We start from the raw sequence: 24,155 nt of genomic DNA, 5'->3' as shown, positions 1-24,155 counted from the left end.
ATTATTACTTACAGGTGAAAATGTCCAGTTAAGTCCAGTATAATTGGCCTCTTTACTAATTTGAGTATCAAGGCCTAAAATATTAAGATAAATAGTCAATGAGGGTAGGAAACTGAATCGGTGTACATCTCGACGCCTGGGTAATTGAGATTGAGATATGAATTTGCTTTATTCTCATCACAATTTAAATACATTATTAATAACGAATGAAATTCGAAATACATTATAACAGACAGAACCATAGCAATATCTTGTACATGCTAATTTAGTTTAAACTTCGCACAAAGCTTAACCAAAATCATTGATATGAAACCAATGAATATTTTAAGATTAAAAAAACCTTTTTCCTCTTTAGACATCAGATTGTAGAATACGATTTCTGACATTCTACAATATGTGACCGTCCACGGCGAATGAGCCGTAAATTCCTCCCCCGATCAATTTTGTTTTATTTCGTGTTTAAAAAATAAACATCATCAACTTAAAAATGGTATATCATTTGACCTCAAAGGATATCCAGAAGCGGGGTTATGGTTTGTTAAACTTTGCTCCTTCAACAAAATTATAGCTTTTTTCTTTTTTACGTGTGTCTCTTTTTACCACATTGCTGGCAATAAATATCAAACAGTCATAATTGGCGGTCATTTCAAATCATCCCCAAGTCAACGAGGTTTAAGAAGGTTTTCTCATTGTTAATTGTTGGTTATGCATAATAAAATGCCTGGTAACCCACCACTTGAAAAGGATTTAGCAAAAGCAAACAAAGAACAGAGCTATTAAAAGTTCTGTAGCCATCTAAGGTAGAAGCTTATTATCCACTTCAATAATAGGATTATTGATTGGTGTTGTGACTATCAAAATAAGACAGATGTCGCGCTAGCTTAAGTGACCGATGAATACGACCTTCGTACACATTTTACACCGTAACTGAGAATACAATTTAGGGAATTTACGGCTCGTTTGTGCTGCCGGGTCACATATTCGTTTTGACTATTTTATAAAACTTAAAAATTATATTAGTTTTAACTTTCAGACAGCTTAAGGGTAGACGAGGTATTGTCGAAGCAGTCAAGAAATCGAATTTCATTTTTGTTGGAGCTGGTCACATTAAAAATGATATTAGTTTTAACTTTCGGAGAGATTTTATAAACATTTGGAGCCGAGCTGATCAACTGATAGTCACCTTTAATATCGCTTGAACCAGTAGCGTAGCCAGCACTTTTTCAGAGGGGGCAAGACAAATTTTAAGGGGGGGCACCTTTTGGCGACATAATCAGTTAATGTTACAAATGCGTGCGAAGCGCGCGAAAAATTTTGGGATATTGAAGCTAAACTGGTGAAATATGGTACAGAAAGTGAATAAATTCGCGCCAGTCGCGCAAAAATTGGCACTTTTAGGTTAAAATGGCAAAATATAATGTAAATTTGGTCAGAAACACAAAAAAGTCTTAAATGTCGGGGCGGTCACCATCCCACAGGGAGGGCAAGAGGGGGGGGGGGAAGCAAGATTTTTCAGGGGGGGGGGGTGCTGCCCCCTTGCCCCCTGGCTACGCCACTGGCTTGAACTAAGTGACTTGATACAAACTTGCCTTTATTGTTAGTGACATTTAACTTGATGATGCTTGTCAAAATAATCTTAAATTCTACCTCATTTTACTGCAGCTGCACTAGCCATTCAGTGTCCAAATCCCGCTCCAGTTACACTACAAACAGGACAGACTTCTACGACAGTTCAATACTCAGCAACAGCAACCGGAGGTTCAGGGTCATATCAATTCACATATTCACTGCCATCTGGTTCCTCATTCACTCAGGGAATAAGACAAGTCACAGCAGTAGTCACTGATACAGCTACTAGTTCTCAACAAACATGTTTTTTCAACGTTGTAGTAAATGCCGCAACAGGTAAGAATTGTTCTCATTTTGAACTTGAAAAGAAAAACATATACGGAAGCTTCTAAATATGTTATAATGTATCAGGGGTGAGAGGGTACTCAAGTTCGGTTCTGGTCACGGGCGGTACCGCTGAGAATTTGGAAGTGGACTCATCAATAGACTTATTTTAAAGAAATATTGACCTTTCGCCATACCAAAGGTCAAAATTTCTAAAGTTCTTATAACTGTCCCCCTAATTTTGGGGAAATTTCTCAAAAATTGTGGCTAGTCCTACAATGAAATATTATTTAATATGTTTTGATGGATCCAAGTGTGTGAAAATATTGGATAAATTAAGATAAATTAAGATAAATAGTCAATGAGGGTAGGAAACTGAATCGGTGTACATATCGACGCCTGGGTAATTGAGATTGAGATATGAATTTGCTTTATTCTCATCACAATTTAAATACATTATTAATAACGAATGAAATTCGAAATACATTATAACAGAAAGAACCATAGCAATATCTTGTACATGCTAATTTAGTTTAAACTTCGCACAAAGCTTAATCAAAATCATTGATATGAAACCAATGAATATTTTAAGATTAAAAAAACTGGCTTGAACTAAGTGACTTGATACACACTTGGCTTTATTGTTAGTGACATTTAACTTGATGATGCTTGTCAAAATAATCTTAAATTCTACCTCATTTTACTGCAGCTGCACTAGCCATTCAGTGTCCAAATCCCGCTCCAGTTACACTACAAACAGGACAGACTTCTACGACAGTTCAATACTCAGTAACAGCAACCGGAGGTTCAGGGTCATATCAATTCACATATTCACTGCCATCTGGTTCCTCATTCACTCAGGGAATAACACAAGTCACAGCAGTAGTCACTGATACAGTTACTAGTTCTCAACAAACATGTTTTTTCAACGTTGTAGTAAATGCCGCAACAGGTAAGAATTGTTCTCATTTTGAACTTGAAAAGAAAAACATATACGGAAGCTTCTAAATATGTTATAATGTATCAGGGGTGAGAGGGTACTCAAGTTCGGTTCTGGTAACGGGCGGTACCGCTGAGAATTTGGAAGTGGACTCATCAATAGACTTATTTTAAAAGAAATATTGACCTTTCGCCATACCAAAGGTCAAAATTTCTAAAGTTCTTATAACTGTCCCCCTAATTTTGGGGAAATTTCTCAAAAATTGTGGCTAGTCCTACAATGAAATATTATTTAATATGTTTTGATGGATCCAAGTGTGTGAAAATATTGGATAAATTAAGATAAATTAAGATAAATAGTCAATGAGGGTAGGAAACTGAATCGGTGTACATATCGACGCCTGGGTAATTGAGATTGAGATATGAATTTGCTTTATTCTCATCACAATTTAAATACATTATTAATAACGAATGAAATTCGAAATACATTATAACAGAAAGAACCATAGCAATATCTTGTACATGCTAATTTAGTTTAAACTTCGCACAAAGCTTAATCAAAATCATTGATATGAAACCAATGAATATTTTAAGATTAAAAAACTGGCTTGAACTAAGTGACTTGATACACACTTGGCTTTATTGTTAGTGACATTTAACTTGATGATGCTTGTCAAAATAATCTTAAATTCTACCTCATTTTACTGCAGCTGCACTAGCCATTCAGTGTCCAAATCCCGCTCCAGTTACACTACAAACAGGACAGACTTCTACGACAGTTCAATACTCAGCAACAGCAACCGGAGGTTCAGGGTCATATCAATTCACATATTCACTGCCATCTGGTTCCTCATTCACTCAGGGAATAAGACAAGTCATAGCAGTAGTCACTGATACAGCTACTAGTTCTCAACAAACATGTTTTTTCAACGTTGTAGTAAATGCCGCAACAGGTAAGAATTGTTCTCATTTTGAACTTGAAAAGAAAAACATATACGGAAGCTTCTAAATATGTTATAATGTATCAGGGGTGAGAGGGTACTCAAGTTCGGTTCTGGTCACGGGCGGTACCGCTGAGAATTTGGAAGTGGACTCATCAATAGACTTATTTTAAAAGAAATATTGACCTTTCGCCATAACAAAGGTCAAAATTTCTAAAGTTCTTATAACTGTCCCCCTAATTTTGGGGAAATTTCTCAAAAATTGTGGCTAGTCCTACAATGAAATATTATTTAATATGTTTTGATGGATCCAAGTGTGTGAAAATATTGGATAAATTAAGATAAATTAAGATAAATAGTCAATGAGGGTAGGAAACTGAATCGGTGTACATATCGACGCCTGGGTAATTGAGATTGAGATATGAATTTGCTTTATTCTCATCACAATTTAAATACATTATTAATAACGAATGAAATTCGAAATACATTATAACAGAAAGAACCATAGCAATATCTTGTACATGCTAATTTAGTTTAAACTTCGCACAAAGCTTAATCAAAATCATTGATATGAAACCAATGAATATTTTAAGATTAAAAAAACTGGCTTGAACTAAGTGACTTGATACACACTTGCCTTTATTGTTAGTGACATTTAACTTGATGATGCTTGTCAAAATAATCTTAAATTCTACCTCATTTTACTGCAGCTGCACTAGCCATTCAGTGTCCAAATCCGCTCCAGTTACACTACAAACAGGACAGACTTCTACGACAGTTCAATACTCAGCAACAGCAACCGGAGGTTCAGGGTCATATCAATTCACATATTCACTGCCATCTGGTTCCTCATTCACTCAGGGAATAACACAAGTCACAGCAGTAGTCACTGATACAGCTACTAGTTCTCAACAAACATGTTTTTTCAACGTTGTAGTAAATGCCGCAACAGGTAAGAATTGTTCTCATTTTGAACTTGAAAAGAAAAACATATACGGAAGCTTCTAAATATGTTATAATGTATCAGGGGTGAGGGGGTACTCAAGTTCGGTTCTGGTCACGGGCGGTACCGCTGAGAATTTGGAAGTGGACTCATCAATAGACTTATTTTAAAAGAAATATTGACCTTTCGCCATACCAAAGGTCAAAATTTCTAAAGTTCTTATAACTGTCCCCCTAATTTTGGGGAAATTTCTCAAAAATTGTGGCTAGTCCTACAATGAAACATTATTTAATATGTTTTGATGGATCCAAGTGTGTGAAAATATTGGATAAATTAAGATAAATTAAGATAAATAGTCAATGAGGGTAGGAAACTAAATCGGTGTACATATCGACGCCTGGGTAATTGAGATTGAGATATGAATTTGCTTTATTCTCATCACAATTTAAATACATTATTAATAACGAATGAAATTCGAAATACATTATAACAGAAAGAACCATAGCAATATCTTGTACATGCTAATTTAGTTTAAACTTCGCACAAAGCTTAATCAAAATCATTGATATGAAACCAATGAATATTTTAAGATTAAAAAAACCTTTTTCCTCTTTAGACATCAGATTGTAGAATACGATTTCTGACATTCTACAATACTCGTTTTGACTATATTTATAAAATTTAAAAATTATATTAGTTTTAACTTTCAGACAGCTTAAGGGTAGACGAGGTATTGTTGGTCGAAGCAGTCAAGAAATCGAATTTCATTTTTGTTGGTGCTGGTCACATTAAACATGATATTAGTTTTAACTTTCGGAGAGATTTTATGAGCATTTGGAGCCGAGCTGATCAACTGATAGTCACCTTTAATATCGCTTGAACCAGTGGCGTAGCCAGCACTTTTTCAGAGGGGGGCAAGACAAATTTTAAGGGGGGGGCACTTTTTGGTGACATAATCAGTTAATGTTACAAATGCGTGCGAAGCGCGCGAAAAATTTTGGGATATTGAAGCTAAACTGGTGAAATATGGTACAGAAAGTGAATAAATTCGTGCCAGTCGCGCAAAAATTGGCACTTTTAGGTTAAAATGGCAAAATATAATGTAAATTTGGTCAGAAACACAAAAGTCTTAAATGTCGGGGCGGTCACCATCCCACAGAGAGGGCAAAGGGGGGGGGAAGCAAGACTTTTCACAGGGGGGGAGGGCAGCTGCCCCCTTGCCCCCTGGCTACGCCAATGGCTTGAACTAAGTGACTTGATACACACTTGCCTTTATTGCTAGTGACATTTAACTTGATGATGCTTGTCAAAATAATCTTAAATTTTACCTCATTTTAAAAGAAATATTGACCTTTCGCCATACCAAAGGTCAAAATTTCTAAAGTTCTTATAACTGTCCACCTAATTTTGGGGAAATTTCTCAAAAATTGTGGCTAGTCCTACAATGAAACATTATTATGTTTTGATGGATCCAAGTGTGTGAAAATATTGGATAAATTAAGATAAATAGTCAATGAGGTTAGACACTGAATCGGTGTACATCTCGACGCCTGGGTAATTGAGATTGAGATATGAATTTGCTTTATTCTCATCACAATTTAAATACATTATTAATAACGAATGAAATTCGAAATACATAACAGAAAGAACCATAGCAATATCTTGTACACGCTAATTTAGTTTAAACTTCGCACAAAGCTTAATCAAAATAACATTATCATTGATATGAAACCAATGAATATTTAAAGATATAAAAAAACATTTTTCCACTTTAGACATCAGATTGTAGAATACGATTTCTGACATTCTACAATATTCGTTTTGACTATATTTATAAAATGTAAAAATTATATTAGTTTTAACTTTCAGACAGCTTAAGGGTAGACGAGGTATTGTTGGTCGAAGCAGTCAAGAAATCGAATTTCATTTTTGTTGGAGCTGGTCACATTTATAAAACTTAAATGATATTAGTTTTAACTTTCGGAGAGATTTTTTGAGCATTTGGAGCCGTGCTGGGGCAAGACAAATTTTAAGGGGGGCACCTTTTGGCGACATAATCAGTCAATGTTGCAAATTGGTATATTTCAAAGAAATCATCAAAAACCGTCGAATTAGTATACCACATTTGAGACTAATTAGGTAGTTTTTTGATGATACCGAGTTGGAACTTCTAATTTCAATATGTTTATGAGAAAAATAGGGCCTTTCACTTGAAATCAATATATTACATGATCATGATGATTATCATTAATAAAAACATTGTAGACCAATATCACGCTGTATAAATGTCGGTAATTCCATTAGGAAATAGTCACATTTACAAAAAACATTTACATGTTCTTTTTGCATGAGTGCTTGAAAGGGATGCCATTTTATGATAAACGTAAGTCTTAAAGAATTTGATTATCCAAATATATCAGGTCACCTTCCTTTAACGTGCGTTTTTCCAAAATTATATAATATAGAGCTTTTATAATTGTATACAAAATTGTATTTTTATGTAAATTAACAACGCGCCCGGCAGAAAGGAAACGGTTTTTTTGTGTGTTAGACTGGTTCTATTTTGGAAAAATCTCGTTCCTAGCGGCAAGTTTGCGTAAAAGTTGGCAACCGGCTTAGTTTTGTTAATTTGGGTATGCTGAACTCGAATCTGCTGTCTGACAAGCAATATTTTGAGACCGTGACCCTCAAAAAGATCCCCAAATGACCCCATAGGATCGTATAGGGGGCAAAAATCAATTGTATTCCAATAACACTTTCAAACATGTCAAATTATTGGTGTGACGCTATAATTTGGTCCATATGTGTAAAACAAATAAGGCTACCCATTCCTTTTACATCTTAATGCGTTGTGCCATAATGCGCGCTAAGCGCTGAGTCCGAAAACATTATACAGCCTTATAACGCGCAAGCTTAAAGACGCAGACTATTCGTCGATTTCGGGCTATTGCCGAAAAAAACGCCGGAGGTACACTATTTGACCTCCATGAGCGTCAAAAGTATCCTACACTGCTACCTCCAGTAAAAACAAGCCAATTTTACGCGAACTTAAGGGCTGGGGTATGAACGTTTGGACAGTTTTTTTTTTGGGAAGTGAAATAATTTGGATTTTTTGAAATTTGCGATGTAATACACATTTTATGGCAAATGATTCAAAATTGACATTTTTGATATCAAACAGTCCTCGAAGTACACTTTATCATGAATCTAATGACATTCATTGGGGTGAAAAGCCGACGATCAACAGACAAATTTGACCTTTCGTATTGAAGATATGGACCAAACAAATTTAGGTCTTTTGGGGAAAAAATTGTATATCTTCTATATGAAAGGACAAAATTTTCAATTGATCGTCGGCTTTTCATCCCAGCTACATGCACTTTACGTACATATCATTAGATTTATAAAGTTTACTTTAAGGACTGTTAAATATCAAAATTTTTAAAAATATCAAGTTTTGATAATGGTCTTAAAATTTGTATTATTTCGTGAATTTCAAAAATTAAAATTATTTGATATTAGAAGGATATTCCTCGTATTCAGAATGCAATTCGATATGTTTGGTGTACTCTCAGCTCCCACAAAAATACGTGAACACGTCCCTAAACGTTAATATCAGATCCCTTAATCCCTTCGCCGTTAAAGTTTTCATCAAACGTGATTTCGCAAACTGATATTTTTACGTCATGATCACACACAAAAGTAAATACAAAGCTTGACGTTTGGAACAAAATTATATTTTAACCTAAGTCAATCACTAATTTTCAACAATATGTGATGTGTTTTTACCCAAAACAAAAGAGATTTGTAATAATTGGTCTTTTAGATAATAGATGATACATAACTTGTAGTTTTGTACTTCTTATTGAGAACAATACAATCAAGACCCTTATGTCAGCTGAACACAGGACTGTTTCCTATGTTGCGCCTCGCACCAGGAATTGGTATCAGGCAATCACAATCAGTGGGTATTTTCAAGAAGTGTTCGAAGTCACTTTGGAGTATAAAGCTTTATAATCACCTGATTTTTAGTATCTGAACAAAAGAGAAACCTAGGCTCATAATTTAAAGCAAGGCACTGCAAGTACCAGGGAAACGGAAAAAGTATATCTACGGGTTTTCTAATTCCTTATGATCTGTTACAATTCAATAACATGATAAAATCAGTTTGAAATATGCCCTTTCTAGAAATCGTCCTTATTTATATTTAGGGATTGTGTAAATGAGATGCCATAAACGCTTTTGCTGAGATTTAGGGGGAAGAGTAACATGTTATCAGCATAAAAGCAGCAGATATAAGAGGTTTTGGTACACTGGCATAAATGTGACTTGTTTTTTTTAACTAAACATGCTAAAGGTGCTATAATTACACTTAATTTTCAACCCAATCAAGACATATTTTGAATTGCAATTATAAATATGAAAGTGCTGACTGAGGGTCGAAGCTATAAAAGTTGTCAGCAATTATTGCATTTTAGGCACCGAAATCACAGACAGAAAGATGTATACCCCTCGGCAGCAATTATTGGGGAATCCTCAAAACGCCTTGCTAATATTTATGTAAATAAAATGCAACTTGATCAAAGCACTGTCTCAAAGCATAATGTGTTTAGTTGTAAAGCTTTGAAACTTAAAAACTTCAGATGTCACCCTTTTCAACAATCTACAAAATAGCGGAATATATTGCCATATATAAGGGCAACAATTTAAAGTAAATCAGGACATGAAGCAAAACATGCAAAATGCCTAAAACCTTGAAACTACAAGTTTGATAATGGCTGATTTGGTATCAGATGAAAGGATCCTATGTTGTTTTCGGATTATAAACATGAATACTAATGGATACCATTATAATAGTCTTATAGTTATGATTGCAACAATAACCTGTACGTCATTGTTTTGTTTTTGCAGCTCCACTTGCCATCCAATGTCCAGAAAATAGAGTGGCTGTTGCTCCTGCCGGACAATCTGGTGCAGTAGTGACGTATTTACCAGCAACAGCCTCCGGGGGTGCTACACCTTATAGAATTTTTTACGACAATCCATCGGGTAACTTCTTTGTTGTTAGGAATAATGAGGCAACAATAACAACAGTCACCGCAACTGTCTTTGATGGTAATAACAACCAGCAATCCTGCACATTTACTGTCACAGTAAACCCAAGTACAGGTAAGTAAAAACGAAAAGATATTAAATTTTAAGAGACATTGCCATCCTATGTTCACAACATTTTTTCGCTGTTCTTTTCCTCATATTGTTCTTGTCCTTTGTTTTTTGCCTTTGAATGCCTCGTTATAAATGTAGCTATAGAAATATTTAAATATATGTATGGGGGTGGGGGTGTGTAGGGGGTGTATGTGTATGTGTGTATGTATGCATTTAGCAAACAAACGGTCAGGATTATAGCGCGCCATTTAATCTAATTCAACTCGGCGTGGGAATCAAATATTCTACGTAACATATGAAGTATAACCTTCTTCTTTTTCTTCGTCCGCCGTCATTACTGACGATTGGGTACCAACTCTCCAAGCAAATGTCTCGCCACACCAAGTTCCCCCAAGGATGCTTCTGTTTGTTCTTTTCTCCCTCCAACTAATACTCAGCATTCTTCTCCAGAACCACATTTATGCAACAAGCACCCGGTTCTCATCTGCTTTATTAGTCATGGTCCAGCTCTCCAAGCAATATTAAGGCGTGCGGGCCATCGCCATACTAGTATCATTTTGGAGTATAGCTTTATAATCACCTGATTTTTAGTATCTGAACAAAAGAGAAACAGAAACTCATAATTTGAAGCACGGCACTGGATGGAATTTGGCAAGTACCAGTGAAACGAAAAAGTATTTCTACGGATTTCCTAATTCCTTATGATCTGTTACAATTCGATAGAATACGGTAATAAATTCAGTTTGAAATATGCCCTTTCTAGAAATCGTCCTTATTTATATTTAGGATTTGTGTAAATGAGATGTTATAAACACTTTGGCTGAGAATGATTTGGGCTTAAGAGCTGCAAAAGGTTTGGTACACTGGCATGAAGGTGACATGCTTTTTTAAAACCAAAGGTGCAATAATGACACTTAATTCCCACCCAATGAAGACATACTTGCATTTATTATTACATTTTAGGCACTGAAATCACAGACATTCAAATGTATAACCCTCAACAGCAATTAGAGGTAATCCTCACAACACCTTTGCAATATTTTATGTTAATAAAATGCAATTTGATCAAAGCGTTGTCTCTAAGCATATGTGTTTAGTTGTAATGTGGTCACTCTTTTCAACAAAGAATATACATTTGCATATTGTGCGAGCGAAATAAATTGAAAGGGTATTTAAACTACAAAAATGATAGAGATAATGGAATACATTTATCATATACAAAAGGGCACTTCTACGTAGATAAGGGCATAAAGCAAAAGATGGAAATGCTTAAAACTTTGAAACTACAAGTTTTACATGGCTTATTTTGTATCACATAAAAGATCCAATGTTGATTTTGGACTATATACATGAAATACTAATGGATAACATTGTATTCTTATAGTTATGATTCCGACAATAACCTGTACGTCATTGTTTTGTTTTTGCAGCTGCACCGCTTGCCATCCAATGTCCACAAAATGTAGTGGAAGTTGCTCCTGCCGGACAATCTATTGCCCTAGTGAATTACTCACCAGCAACAGCTTCTGGGGGAGTTCAACCTTATAATCCCATACAATACAATCCATCTGGTAGATTTTTCTTAGTTGACAGAACATCAACAATCACCGCACTTGTCATCGATAGCAATAACAACCAGGTATCCTGCTCGTTTACTGTCACAGTAAACTCTGCTACAGGTAAGTTAAAAGAAAAGACTTCAAGCATGTACATTGGGTTATGTAAATATTTGATCCGCTCTGACAAAACCAGGAACAAATCGCATTTTTCACATTTTATAATTTGAATAAAAATGTAAGCACTAGACATCAAGCGTTAAAATGATGCCAATATTATATAATTAGCAAAAGTGGGTAGTGGTGAATCCAACGGACGAGGACACAAAACACATCAAGGATCAATAAATGATACAAGAGGATACCTTGAATATAAACAACAGAAAGGAAAACGAGCAAGGTACACCAACTTGATGGGGAAACAAGTAAAATACAGACTAGACGATATGCAGGGGGGCAAAGCAAATATAGGCATAGGAAGTAAGCAAAGTTCGATAGCCAAAAATTACCAGTTCCAAGGCTCACAAAAGTGCTAAACCTGCAAAAACAACAAGGATCAATGGTAATACAAAACTGCACTAGAACAAGTGATGAAAATCACTGTGCATATAAACAGACACGCTAAACCAAACATCCAGAGTAGGCACAAAACAAGCAAAGTTCGATGGCCAAAAATTGCCAATTCCAGAGCCCACAAAAGTGTCAGGAAAACAGTACACTGAAAGTGATGAAAATCACTGTGTACATAGCAGTCAAACACTAACAGACAAAAAACACCCGACGTTTCGAGCAAATAAACTGCTCTTCTTCAGGGACAGACAACAAAATATAAAAGCAAACAACAAAAACTACATGCTGTAATTTAAAAACAAATTGAAGTCAAAAACTGAAGGCAAGTTCAAATAGAACTCAGTAGCAAACAAGATAAGCTCAGAGCAAAATAAGCATGTCTTACTTCAATGAAGCACAGTTTACTACCTGTTTACTACGAACTTTGCTTGTTTTGTGTCTGTATTTTACTTGTTTCCCCACATCAAGTTGGTGTACCTTGCTCGTTTTCCTTTCTATATAATTAGCATCAATACTTTTTAAGATATGGATGATTTTGCAAATGATACCTTGATATTTTTGCTACCTTGCTATTCTGAGAAATGGGCCAATTAGATTCCTGCCTTACATAGGATTGAATTGGGATTATCATAGTTCAACTGTTATTTGATTAAGTAATTTTCTTTTGATAAGTCATCTTAGTTGTCTATAACTCAAAACATGTCTGGTGACTTGTTTCGAGTTTTGTTGGAGCTAGTCACATATTATTTACTGTCTCGTATGTAATAAAATAGTATTTTGTGTTAAAGATGGAACAAGAAACAAAAGCAAAACTCGTTTTCAAAGCAGATTTGTTTAGTTGTAAAGTTTAGATTTTGTTTATACGTTAACATAATTTGAATCACAAATGTAATTCCTTATTTTATGGTTTATGGCTCATTTTATTTTACAAGATTAACATTAGGTGAAAGTAACAAGTAATTCTTACTTTAAAATCACACATTCTGATAATGCAACGTGTTTGGAGCCACTTTTTAAAACGTCAAAAATGTGTCCGTTTTGCCTATAGTATTACAATGTTGATTATAATAGGTAAACCTGTAACAATTAATGCTGAATACTTTTAAGGCCAACAATTAGAAAGAGCTAATAGTCACAAAAGCTTTAGCATGTTTGGTGAGTAACATGAAGCAAAGCTTACAAACAAGATGCGTGTCACCAGCAACAAGAAGCTTGAAGAAAGAAGAATGCTGTATCACTGGTGGATGGGTGGATGGATGGATGGCAGACGGATGCAGAGAAGATGGATGAATCGATGGAAGGAAGATCAGAAAATTGGTAAGTATTGATTCTTTGTCATTTTATTTCGAGGGATTAATATAAAAAGGTACTATCTAAGCTGTCCCATTATACATTGAGACAATTCTGCATTCTATAATGTATAATTATGTATACATATGACACCTGGCAGCTATTACAAATAGGACTTTCTTGCACTAGTCCCTCGATTTATCTCTTTTAATTCGTGATATTTTATAACTATTTTTGATATCTTTGCTGTTCTCTCCCGGTGTTCTCTGTAATGACTGTTTATGGAATGTTCTATTCAACGAGCTTTTGCCGAGTTGAATTGAAGCGGTTCATATTTCACCAAATGAAAATATGCTTCCCATCGAACGAATAAAAACATTCAATATTTCCTTTATGTAACTCATATATAAAAACCCCTTTCTTCCACTTAATCACCAGAAAAACAAAATGAATTAAACAAGAACTGTCTTTTAAAAAAGACAACGCTACGGATGAAGATCATGTATCATATAATTATTTTGCTTCGATAAGTGCCTGATATGCTGATAATTAGTTTATATGTGTGGACTAGTTAACAGGGTGCAAAATAAACAATAAATCAAACAGTAACTCCTAATAACTTCCTGGCAACTCTCTAATTCATTATTCTAAACTTATCTGTCTGTTTGCCTTTTTTTGTTTTTTTTCAATTTGTACTATTAATTTTAAGAAGTACACTGCAGTTTTTTAGTTGAATGGCTAAAAGTAAAAAAATATATAGCTCCTGCGAACAAGGATTGGTGTATAATCTATTTAAATCTATTAAAACAATCAAAACATTTAAATAGCTATACCAATGTGGGCAAATTTGCCATGGACGAGACTTTAACCAAGATAAAAGACACTGATGTGTAAATTCCTTATCATAAATATCTAAACTGCGCGTGAGTGTATTGAAAATGGACTATTGCCCTCGCGTGGAGTGTAATAGTCTTTTGCTAAGATAGCAAAAATAATAGTAGTAATTGGCCAATCAAATTACAAGAATCTATATACAAACTATGTAAAACACGTTTAAATATACAAATATGAATTAAAAAACCCACCAAAAACCTAAAAAAAAAAAACCCGTTTAAATGTCGGGTTATAAAGATATGAAACGTTTTTATAACATTAAGAAACATTTTTCTGCAAACCATTAAAACATAATGTTATTAAAGTGTTGCCAAATTATTTTGCAAAAAAGTGCCAAAAATATTTTGAAATAACATTTTGACAATATTTTTTCAAAAATCAAAATTATTTGATATCAGATGGATATACCCCGTATTCAGTATGCAATTTGATGTGCTCTCATATCTCATTTGGGGCAGACTGTATAATTGTAAATAGTAAATAAAGGCAAGTTGTTGCGCGCTTCATGCTTGTTTTAAGCAAAACATGACGGTTGCACGTGACTTTGTACAGAATAAAGCTATATTTCGACAAATAGAAGAAAGTACTTGAAACGCTTAATTTCAAAATATATTGAAGACTGGGATGAAGTCTAGAATGGTGTGACGATCATACCAGGCTTTATTGAACTGACCTCAATGAAGTCTTTGTACTCGCAAATGGTATTGTTCAAACCGAGTGTATACTTGTTTTAACTTAACGACAGGAAATAATAATAAAAAAGATGCGTAAGAATGCCCAAACGAGATATAAACCTTTATTTTAGACATTTTACCATGACAGGTCGGAGTGCTTCCTGTTTAAACAGGACCTGAATAAAACGACACAAGTCCATATTTTGGCCAAATACTGAGTTGGCTGTCCGGGTTAGGCATGGGAAAATCATGTGTAAACGACTGGCCCAGATTTAATTGGGAAGTTCTTCTATTCAGTGTAAATAAAAGCACAAACTCATTTTGATGTATGGTAGGAAGCCATGTATCTGAATGTAAGAATGACATTATTATTATCTATTTCTGCTACAGTGACACCTCATTTATTTCCCTGGACCGTTGGATGCATTGAGATAGGTATAAACATTTCACTTGTAAATTCAATATAAGAGGGCTACATAACATTGCTTGTTTTCATGCCTCCAGTGAACATTTGCCTAATTCTGCCCATGATGTGGCACTGGAGTTATTGCACCCCGTTTAGCGACGGCTCTGTCAATGTTCCCGTGGCTAACTGCTTTTTCCCACACTACCGTCTGTTCAATTAACTAAGAGACCCGGTTTTTATTACTTAAAAGTTTTATTTATATGCAGTATATGTCTTCGAAAAAAGTCATGAAAGAAAAGTTGTTAGTGACCTTCAGACAAAAGATACTTGGTAATAAATATAACCACAAATCTATTGATATTTGAGCAACTTCACGGCAAATTTGAAAATTTGGAAATAAGTCATGTATTCCATAGCAACTCATAACACCGTTTATTGATATAGAATCGCGTGCACGCAACGAGAGCAGCACTTGCGTTAGTTGCGAGTTGCGTAATGCGTGACTGGCGCGAGCTTATGTGAATTTACACGAGCGTCTGGACTTTATTGACTCGCGCATTAACAAAAAACGAATAACTTTCGCCAATTATAAGACAAACAAACTTTAGTAGATTACCTTAGATGCTTGAACCTTTACATAAGTGAACGTGGTACAAATGGAGCAAGCGCAACTACGCGGTTCAATGTACGGGGGTAGCTTGGGGGATGTGACGGTGGACTCAACTTGCTCAATGATGGCACTGCATGAAGTGGGGTATAGTCGTTTGAATCTAGATCTGCTGGGTTTTCACTCACTTTAGATACCGCCTCCATTGTCGAAAATGCTAATGGGAAGGATGTAACATAGCTACTGTATCGTAATCGTTTTTTAGTTCCTCATCTGAATTTAAACACAATACGGAAATGAAGCAAGAAATTAACAATGATTAAATTCATGCAATTAAACAAAATTGCCTTCAAAGTCGGCAAAGAAGTGATACATTCAATTAAAACTCTATACGAAATAAAAATGACACACAATCATGGAACTGTTGGGGAGGGGAGTGTCACGTTGATACTGTTTTGGGTAAATTCGGACAAATTTTGGGGACGTTTTTTAATATGACCTATATATAACCATAGATACTAAACTTGCATTTAAATGGTAATGTATGAGTCCGTTCGAATGATACTTACTATTTCAACATGTGTACACACTCCTTAATCCTTTCAACTTTAACAGTGCCCAGTGCCTGTCCAGTTGAGTTGTTATAAGAAATGAATACCACTTACTCTTAATTATTGTATTGGGACAAATCCAGTTAAAATCCATAGGCATATACCCCCAATATGGAATACACGTGTTCCACACAGGGAGTGGGAATTTTAAATGGGCTTACCTGAATGGGTGACCTGTTTCAAAATGCACACTCCCTGTTTGTGAAATTTAAAGTAATTTAAGCTCATGTTTTTCATATGGGGTGTCTGGCTCTCGACTGAAATAGCCTATCCCCATTTCCGATTACTGAAAGGCATTTGATGCATTGGACGGAAACACCATTGTTTAATGCAGGTTAATTCGTTTTGAAAGGAAGAGCACTTCACATAAGGACATGCTCTGCTTCAAGCATTCATAAATTAATTCAGCTGCCTGAGTGCGTGTATCAGTTAATTACACACAGTGTACTAAATTAGCTACGTTCATTCCAGTCAATGAAGATAGTTATTTTAGGCAATGAACTGAAGCCATATCGCTTCCTAGTGTGGAAATAAAATTAGACCTGTTGAATGCCATGATTAGGTAGATCACCATTGTTGGGCAGAATTCGGGTCGAAAAATAGATTTAATTAGTGGAAATTTTATGGATCTAGAAATTGTATTGTATCTTGATATTTAGAGAATAAACGATAGGAATTTTGTTTTACTATCCTCTACTGTGTGATAGACGACAAGCAGGTCCAGATAATGAAGATGGTGACGAAGACTATGATGATGACAAAGATGAAGATGACCATAATGATAATAAGATTAAGATTAATAAGTATTTCAACCATTGCTACAATCGACACCACAATTTTTTTTTTCTCCAGGTCTACCACGAAAGGTATTGGGGTACTGTGTGTTACGCTCGTTACAGTATATAATGTGCAATATGCGTTTGTCAAGTAATTTCTTGTTTAAAAAAAGCATCAATATCTGCCAAAACGTTTCAAACGTAAAAAGAGGCCAAAATTCTTTCTAGATCCTGTGTAGCTTTTCACCCTTTTAAAAACTTAGTCGCATTTATGAAAGTTTCTTCTTGAGACGTACACAAAGTCATCTACGGTATATTGTTTTTTTTTTTATTTATTTGGCAGTGTTTTCTGAAAGGAGAGAATGAGTTAATGTTCTTACATGATTGAAATTGTTCCGTACGTTATAATGTGTTTGAATTAAGAAGATGAACTCACATTGACTCTAAGCAAAGACTCACTTTGTTAAAATCGTCACCAGATGGAAAGATTGTTTGAACTTTTGCCCCTTTTACGTTTTGAAACGTTTTGTTTTTGGTAGATTTTTTTTCAGTTGGCCTTATTAAAACTCGAACAAGTGTGGTATTTGATGGTGCCCCCGTTATATATGTACAATACGATTTTCATTACAATGCTTATTTGGCCGATACTTGATCGAAAGGATTTTATTGCCCCTTTGAACTCAACAAGTCAACAAGTCACGTATCTGCAATTACGAAATGCCTTTAATATGTTCCTTTTATTTGCTATGAGTACAACTTGCTGCATAACAAATTAAATTAATAACAAATATGGACTTAGGTTTTCTGAATCTTTTCAAGATTGATGAAGTGGAACCGAATAATGATTGCAATTTGTCCGCTTAGTTTTGTCAATTTGTTATTGACGAAAAGTTTTCCTTTCTCACTATGGACCACAATAGCCTCATCCAAATGGCAAAGTCTAATAACCTCAATTACATAATCATAGTGCAAAATTTGACCTCAAGTTGCAGAGTATGAGTTTTTGTACCCACATTTTCAAAGGTCATTCAATGAATGTGGAAATGTATTGGGGTTTAATAACTGTGCCCCTGATAGATGAGCATGTTATGGAACCTAGTATCTTTTCGAGAACGACAGTGGTATCTTGACTTCTACGGAACCTTTTATGTGCCATCCTGTTGGCGAGATAATTATGTTGTTGAGTCGACACACTTTGTCAATGTTAAGGTCGATATGGTAAGATAGTTATGTCATAACGGTGAGATGACGTCATCTTCATGTTGAGTTAGATTATCTAGCCAGTTATCCAGTTCATGTCCAGTTCCAAAATAATTCCCTTTAAAAGGAAAGCCAGCTGTAAGAGGTCTTGTAATTATTTTTTTGTGGAAGGCCTTTTTGGGATCACGCTTACATCCATCATGTTAAGATATCGTCATGGTAGTAAGATAGATATCATTCCAATTTGACCTCCCCAAAAGTGGATGTCGACATGGTAAGTCTGTGATAATGTTTTTGGGTACAAGTGAAACTGCAATTATTCTCAGAGTTTACTTTCACAACTTTAAAATCACTTTTTAGTAAAACGTTAGACGTCTTTATCTATGTTACATCCGTTCCGATTTCATGACCATTTCTTTCTGTATAATAATAGTACTGCCAAAATATCCCTTTCTCTTGAATTCGGTGTAATAACGTATTAGCGTCTTCACTTGATCATGTTCATTTGAATAGCATTCTACGGAAGTTTATAACTGCCACCGAGATGATTAAATACCGGTATTATATATTATCATGAGTCGGTGCCTTTTAAAACTAAGAAAAGGGAACTTAAAAACACATTTTTTTTTGATTTGGCGTGAATGACATAAATAATCAATGATTGTTCACGTACATTCGATAATAAGGGTAAGTGCTGTAAATAATTTGAATAAATATCAAACTTTTAATCACTTGAGCCCTGTATTCAGTCAACCATGGCGACAGTAATTATTTCCACAATGCACATAGCGTTTGTTCTGCAAAGGTCAGCAAATACTAGGCCTCTCCAACACTAGGATCCACAACATGTTCATCTATCAGGCACAGTTCATAAATCCCAATACATTTGTACATTCATTGAATGACCTTTGAGAACTTGGGGACTAAAACTCATACTCTGCAACCTGAGGTCAAATTTTGCACTATGAGTGTTTAATTGAGGTTATTGAACTATGCCATTAGGATGAGGCTATTGTGGTCCATAGTGCAATAGGCAGTTTTACTGCACACCCATGCTCCATCCAGTAATGTACATGTATGGTACATATTTTATACATTTCTATATATCTATGGGGTTATTTGTTTCACTTATGTTGGTTTGAAACAAGGTCAATGCTTTTCAAGATTGGAAACATTGGGAAACGTTTCGTGAGATTGTTCATATATTTTTTTTTTTTTTTTTTAATTTATACTATAACTAGGCCTCTCTATTAGGAAGTTTTACTGCACACCCATGCTCCATCCAGTAAAGTACGTACATGTAAGGTCAATGCTTTCAAGATTGGAAACATTGGGAAACATTTCGTGAGATTGTGCATATATTTTTTATATTGTTTATTCATGTAATACATAATGTATGAAGTATGTAACACGTTTCAATTATGCGCTCGAAGCACACGGCAAACTTGCACACCTAAAGCCAATTCTCATCAAAAAACGTTTCAGATCTTCTAACAATAGAATTCGAAACTAAATTATCATAAAGCTGAATTTGATTGAAAGGTCTTTTAAGATGACACAGCGATATTCAATTTCAAAGTCAACAATAAATGTCCGTAAATACTAATGGTATGAAATCATAAAGATTTTGGGAGCGAAGATAATAGTTATTTGTTTTTGGAGCTTAAAGGGGAATATTGGAATGTCATCTTTCCCAGGGTAAGATCTGACAGCAATCCAGACCATGACCAAAGGGTAACATGGGTAGGTTTGTTTCACCTTGAAGGCAAGGATAGTCTTGCAAATATGGGGCAACTTTCCCCTAGGCCATCCAATATGCCATGAATTAGTTGGACCTCAACTGGTATCTACTGGTCAGTTTATACTCCTATTTCCACATCTGTTATTTTTATGTGCGCCTTTAATGATCAATCACGAAAATCGTAAGTCTTGATAAAGTCTAATTAGGATCACTTCAAAATTAGTGACCCTTATTAAACACCGCATTGAACCTGAGCTAAAGGAGGTTGTCTGCTAAATACCCGGTGCTAAACGTGTGACAAACAAAAATAAAGTAACAGCAAACGAAGTTGATTTAATTTGCTCATAAAGCGTGGCGGCTTTAAATGAATAGAAACCCACCAAGTTAGTTTCCCATGACTGCCTTTGCTGACACTGCACTTCGAGAGCAAGTTCAGTAACACGTTAGACAACTAAACATCCAATAAATAGACGCCATGTGCCAAAAACTGACCATCGAGTGTGATTTTTCCAGGTTTGCTGGTCCGTCCCCTGCTGACAACCAGCCCGGGCAACCAGCAAACCTGGAAAAATCACACCAAGTCCCCCTTTACACATGGCGCGTCCTATTCTTTACAACAACTATATAAAGTCTGCACAAAAAGTAACGTAGCTGTTATAAATACACCTATAGCTTTAGATTTCACATCACCAAATAATGTCTCTTGTGGGATTCCGTCCTGATCTGCGGTGTTTTTACATTTCGGTAAAAGTTAACCAACTATAAATCAATATTAAAACCAAAAAATTGTGCAGATTTTGGGAAAAATTTGTGCCAGGTAATAAATGTAGGCTTGAATCTAAGCATCTACCAAGATTGGAAAAGATTCTGGGCTTTTATTCAGATTTTTCATGTATTTCTTAAACCGGCTGCTTCTAGGTAAAATCACAAGTGCTTCTATTTTGAAAATTGGGTGAAAAAAGTGTATTGCATTCGTGGTCCGGTAGCTCGAAAATTCAATGGTCACCAATATATTTAATTTAGTTTGTTTACTTGCTTGTATGTTTGTCAGTCAGGAAAACATCACTTTGAAAAATTGAGTCGCTTCGTAAGGTAGGTAGAGCCATTTGAATAGAGGCCATTTTGTACACAAAGTATAGGAAATTTATTACTATTGTGCACCCTCGCACTAATAATTGTTTTCACAGTCCAACATAATATGAAGGATAATTTATTTACGCGCATTTTGATACCCTATTTGTCCAATTTTGTTCAATATTAACAACACAGCATTGTTTTGAAAGAAAAATACCCGAATTTAAAAGTTACAGCTATTTGTATTGATTTGAAGTCAGAGCGAAGATAATGGAGGGCTTTACGCTGTAAACTGCAACTTTTAAATTCGGGTATTTAACTTTAAAAGCCCTACTGTGTTGTTAATTTTGAACGACATTTGACAAATGGGGTATCAAAATGCGCGTAAATAAATCACCCTTCTTTCTTTGCTGAAATATTGTGAAAACTATTATTAGTTCTGAAGCTATAGGCGTATTTATAACAGCTGTGTTACTTTTTGTGCAAACAATAACTTTACAGCATACGACATTCAAGTTACAAAAATGAACTAAAAATGCAGTTTGTGTCGAAAGTTGTGTACAGTCTTTAGCGACGTTTTGGGTATCATTGTTAACAAAATAATATCAATACTGTACATGATATTGCGACAACTTAATACAGACACTAACATCAAATCTTAACTTAGTATCCAAATGTCAAATTGATTAATGATAAGGAAGATTAATTATATATCGATATCATCATTATCATCCTTCGGCTGCGGAGCAGACGACCACAAGATTTTCTCTAGCGATCTTTGACAAGGCCCTCCTCGGCCTCTAGTAAACAAATGATTTGCTCCAGAAATCTCAGTTGGCGATTGTACTCGTGTGTATGTCATTATTATGGGTTCATTTGAAACATGGACGCGACAGAAATGAATAAAGTAAGTCAAAATAAAAGACACTTTATTAGCCACGTTGCATAACATGCATTGTTATGTGTCCTCTTATTTAACCCAATAAGTGTTCGTGCCTGTCTGCCACAAATGGTCATGATGTAATTGAATGGTGCAAAAGGTAAACATCAAGTACACCACAAAGATATTAATATCGCAGTGATTCATCAAGCATGGTATTACTAATTAAAATGTTGTTGATTTTATATCTTCTCTGTGGTGATTGTGTACACTCTCTGATGTTCACTGACTATGTTGTAGCGGGATCGGCTTGGTGCCATTTTTGGGAGGGACGTGTTCCTTTAAAAATATAAACACACCAGACACATCAGACTTGTCATGCTCAGTGATGTGCATGATATTTTCATTTCAAATTAATGTTTGTCATGTCAATTTGATGCCCAGTTGATTTGAATGAATAACACTCTTATCGTGTGTGATAACGACGTTTTAATTCTGAATTCTTCAGGTTAGAGGGGCACTATGGGGGGGGGTTGCTTCGTGATCAACAACAGCAAGCCAACTTATTCTAAAAAGTTGAGATTTTTATACCATCTGATAACATGTGTATATGCATAAACTTTCTTGCAGATTCGATCGTTGTGTTGTCGTCCAATTTGTATTTTCCGACTGGCCAGGGGCGTAGCAAGCGGGAGAACAGGGTGGACGAAGTCCATGGGTCCTGAGGGTTCGAGGGGCCCGAGAAAACTGAGCAAAAATTTAATTTAAGGGGGAAAAGGGTGACCACGTATTCTATTGTTAATGAAAGCACAGCCTTGATGACTGAAATTGTACATTGTCAATTATATTGACTACTTATATTAATTAAAGGGGCATTTCGTGATCCACAGCCTCATCCCCCACTGTGCTCAAAAAAAGTTGAGACTGTTATATCACTGGAATACTCTGGCTACATAATGTTTATGTACAAAATATTTCTTGCAGATTAATTCGTTTAGCAAAGATATCGCGAATTTGAATTTCGTTCTGGTGCACCAGAACGAAATTACAACGTATTGTCTATGGAGCAGTGTAATACACATAATCATGCATAACTCGCAAACGCAAAATCGGAATCAACTGAAATTTTGGGAATATTCATTTTTCGTGGATATGTACTGAAAAATGTCATAAAAAGAGGATGCTAGGATCACGAAATACTCCTTTAACGTACCAGATCTTCATGGGGCCCCTAGATTCGCCATAAGGCAGTTGAGGTTCAATAAATGCCATATATTTTCCTGATTATGACTTCTGTTCAGCTAATTACTGTATGAAAGTATATGCCTTAATGTTGTGGCATAATGTTTGTTTATTGTCAAGTAACAAAAATGCAAACATAATAAAATCATGTTGACGCCTGGATGTAGTTTAGTATTATAAAATATAAAATATTATTAAATTTACAATTTTATAAAATAATTGACATACATTACGTTTTCTGATAAAATGATTTACCTTCTATCGACAACTCTTCAAGCTATATACCGTACCGGGCTATATGCAGGTAGTAATAACATGGTCAATTGAATCAAAGGCTTGGGTAGAAATACTTTGATACTTTCTGTTCCCTATAAGTGAAATTGGCTCGTCCACGTTTTGTAACGATATCATCGATAATTTGTCGCAGCTCGAGCTATTCCAATTAAAATCCATACAACCCCTATGGAAGGCACGACTTAAAATGTCCCACACAGGGAGTGTAGATTTCGAATGAAGTCAACTATTCATGTAACCCCGGGGGGGGGGTACTTCAATATGAAACGGATTTAGGTGTAGGGGTGTCACTTTCACAGTAAGGGGCATTCGGTGAGGGCAAAATGTAAAAAATATGGGGTCATTGGGTCATTGGGTGAGAACATGACCTTTTTTTTTAAATGGAACCTTTGGGTGAGAGTCTGAAACAGTGCCACATAAAACATCGAATTTCTAATTCTGAATGAATTTAAATTTCT

General features: G+C 35.3%; 1 protein-coding gene across 8 annotated transcripts in view; it reads left to right on the top strand.

The window, feature by feature from the left end:
• Positions 1 to 24,155, top strand: part of LOC140135932 (uncharacterized) — a 304,873-nt gene that overhangs the window by 46,823 nt on the left and 233,895 nt on the right. For 7 of the 8 annotated variants that reach the window (XM_072157616.1, XM_072157617.1, XM_072157618.1 and 4 more), the window contains 2 exons: positions 9,628 to 9,885; positions 11,313 to 11,561. In XM_072157616.1, coding sequence (XP_072013717.1) covers positions 9,628 to 9,885; positions 11,313 to 11,561 — 507 coding nt within the window. The remainder of the gene's footprint in view (positions 1 to 9,627; positions 9,886 to 11,312; positions 11,562 to 24,155) is intronic. The other variant, XM_072157619.1, reaches the window with a different exon arrangement.

The sequence above is a fragment of the Amphiura filiformis genome, chromosome 16 (assembly GCF_039555335.1).
Source record: "Amphiura filiformis chromosome 16, Afil_fr2py, whole genome shotgun sequence".
NCBI lineage: Eukaryota > Metazoa > Echinodermata > Ophiuroidea > Amphilepidida > Amphiuridae > Amphiura > Amphiura filiformis.
This window is presented reverse-complemented; position numbering and strand designations above follow the sequence as displayed.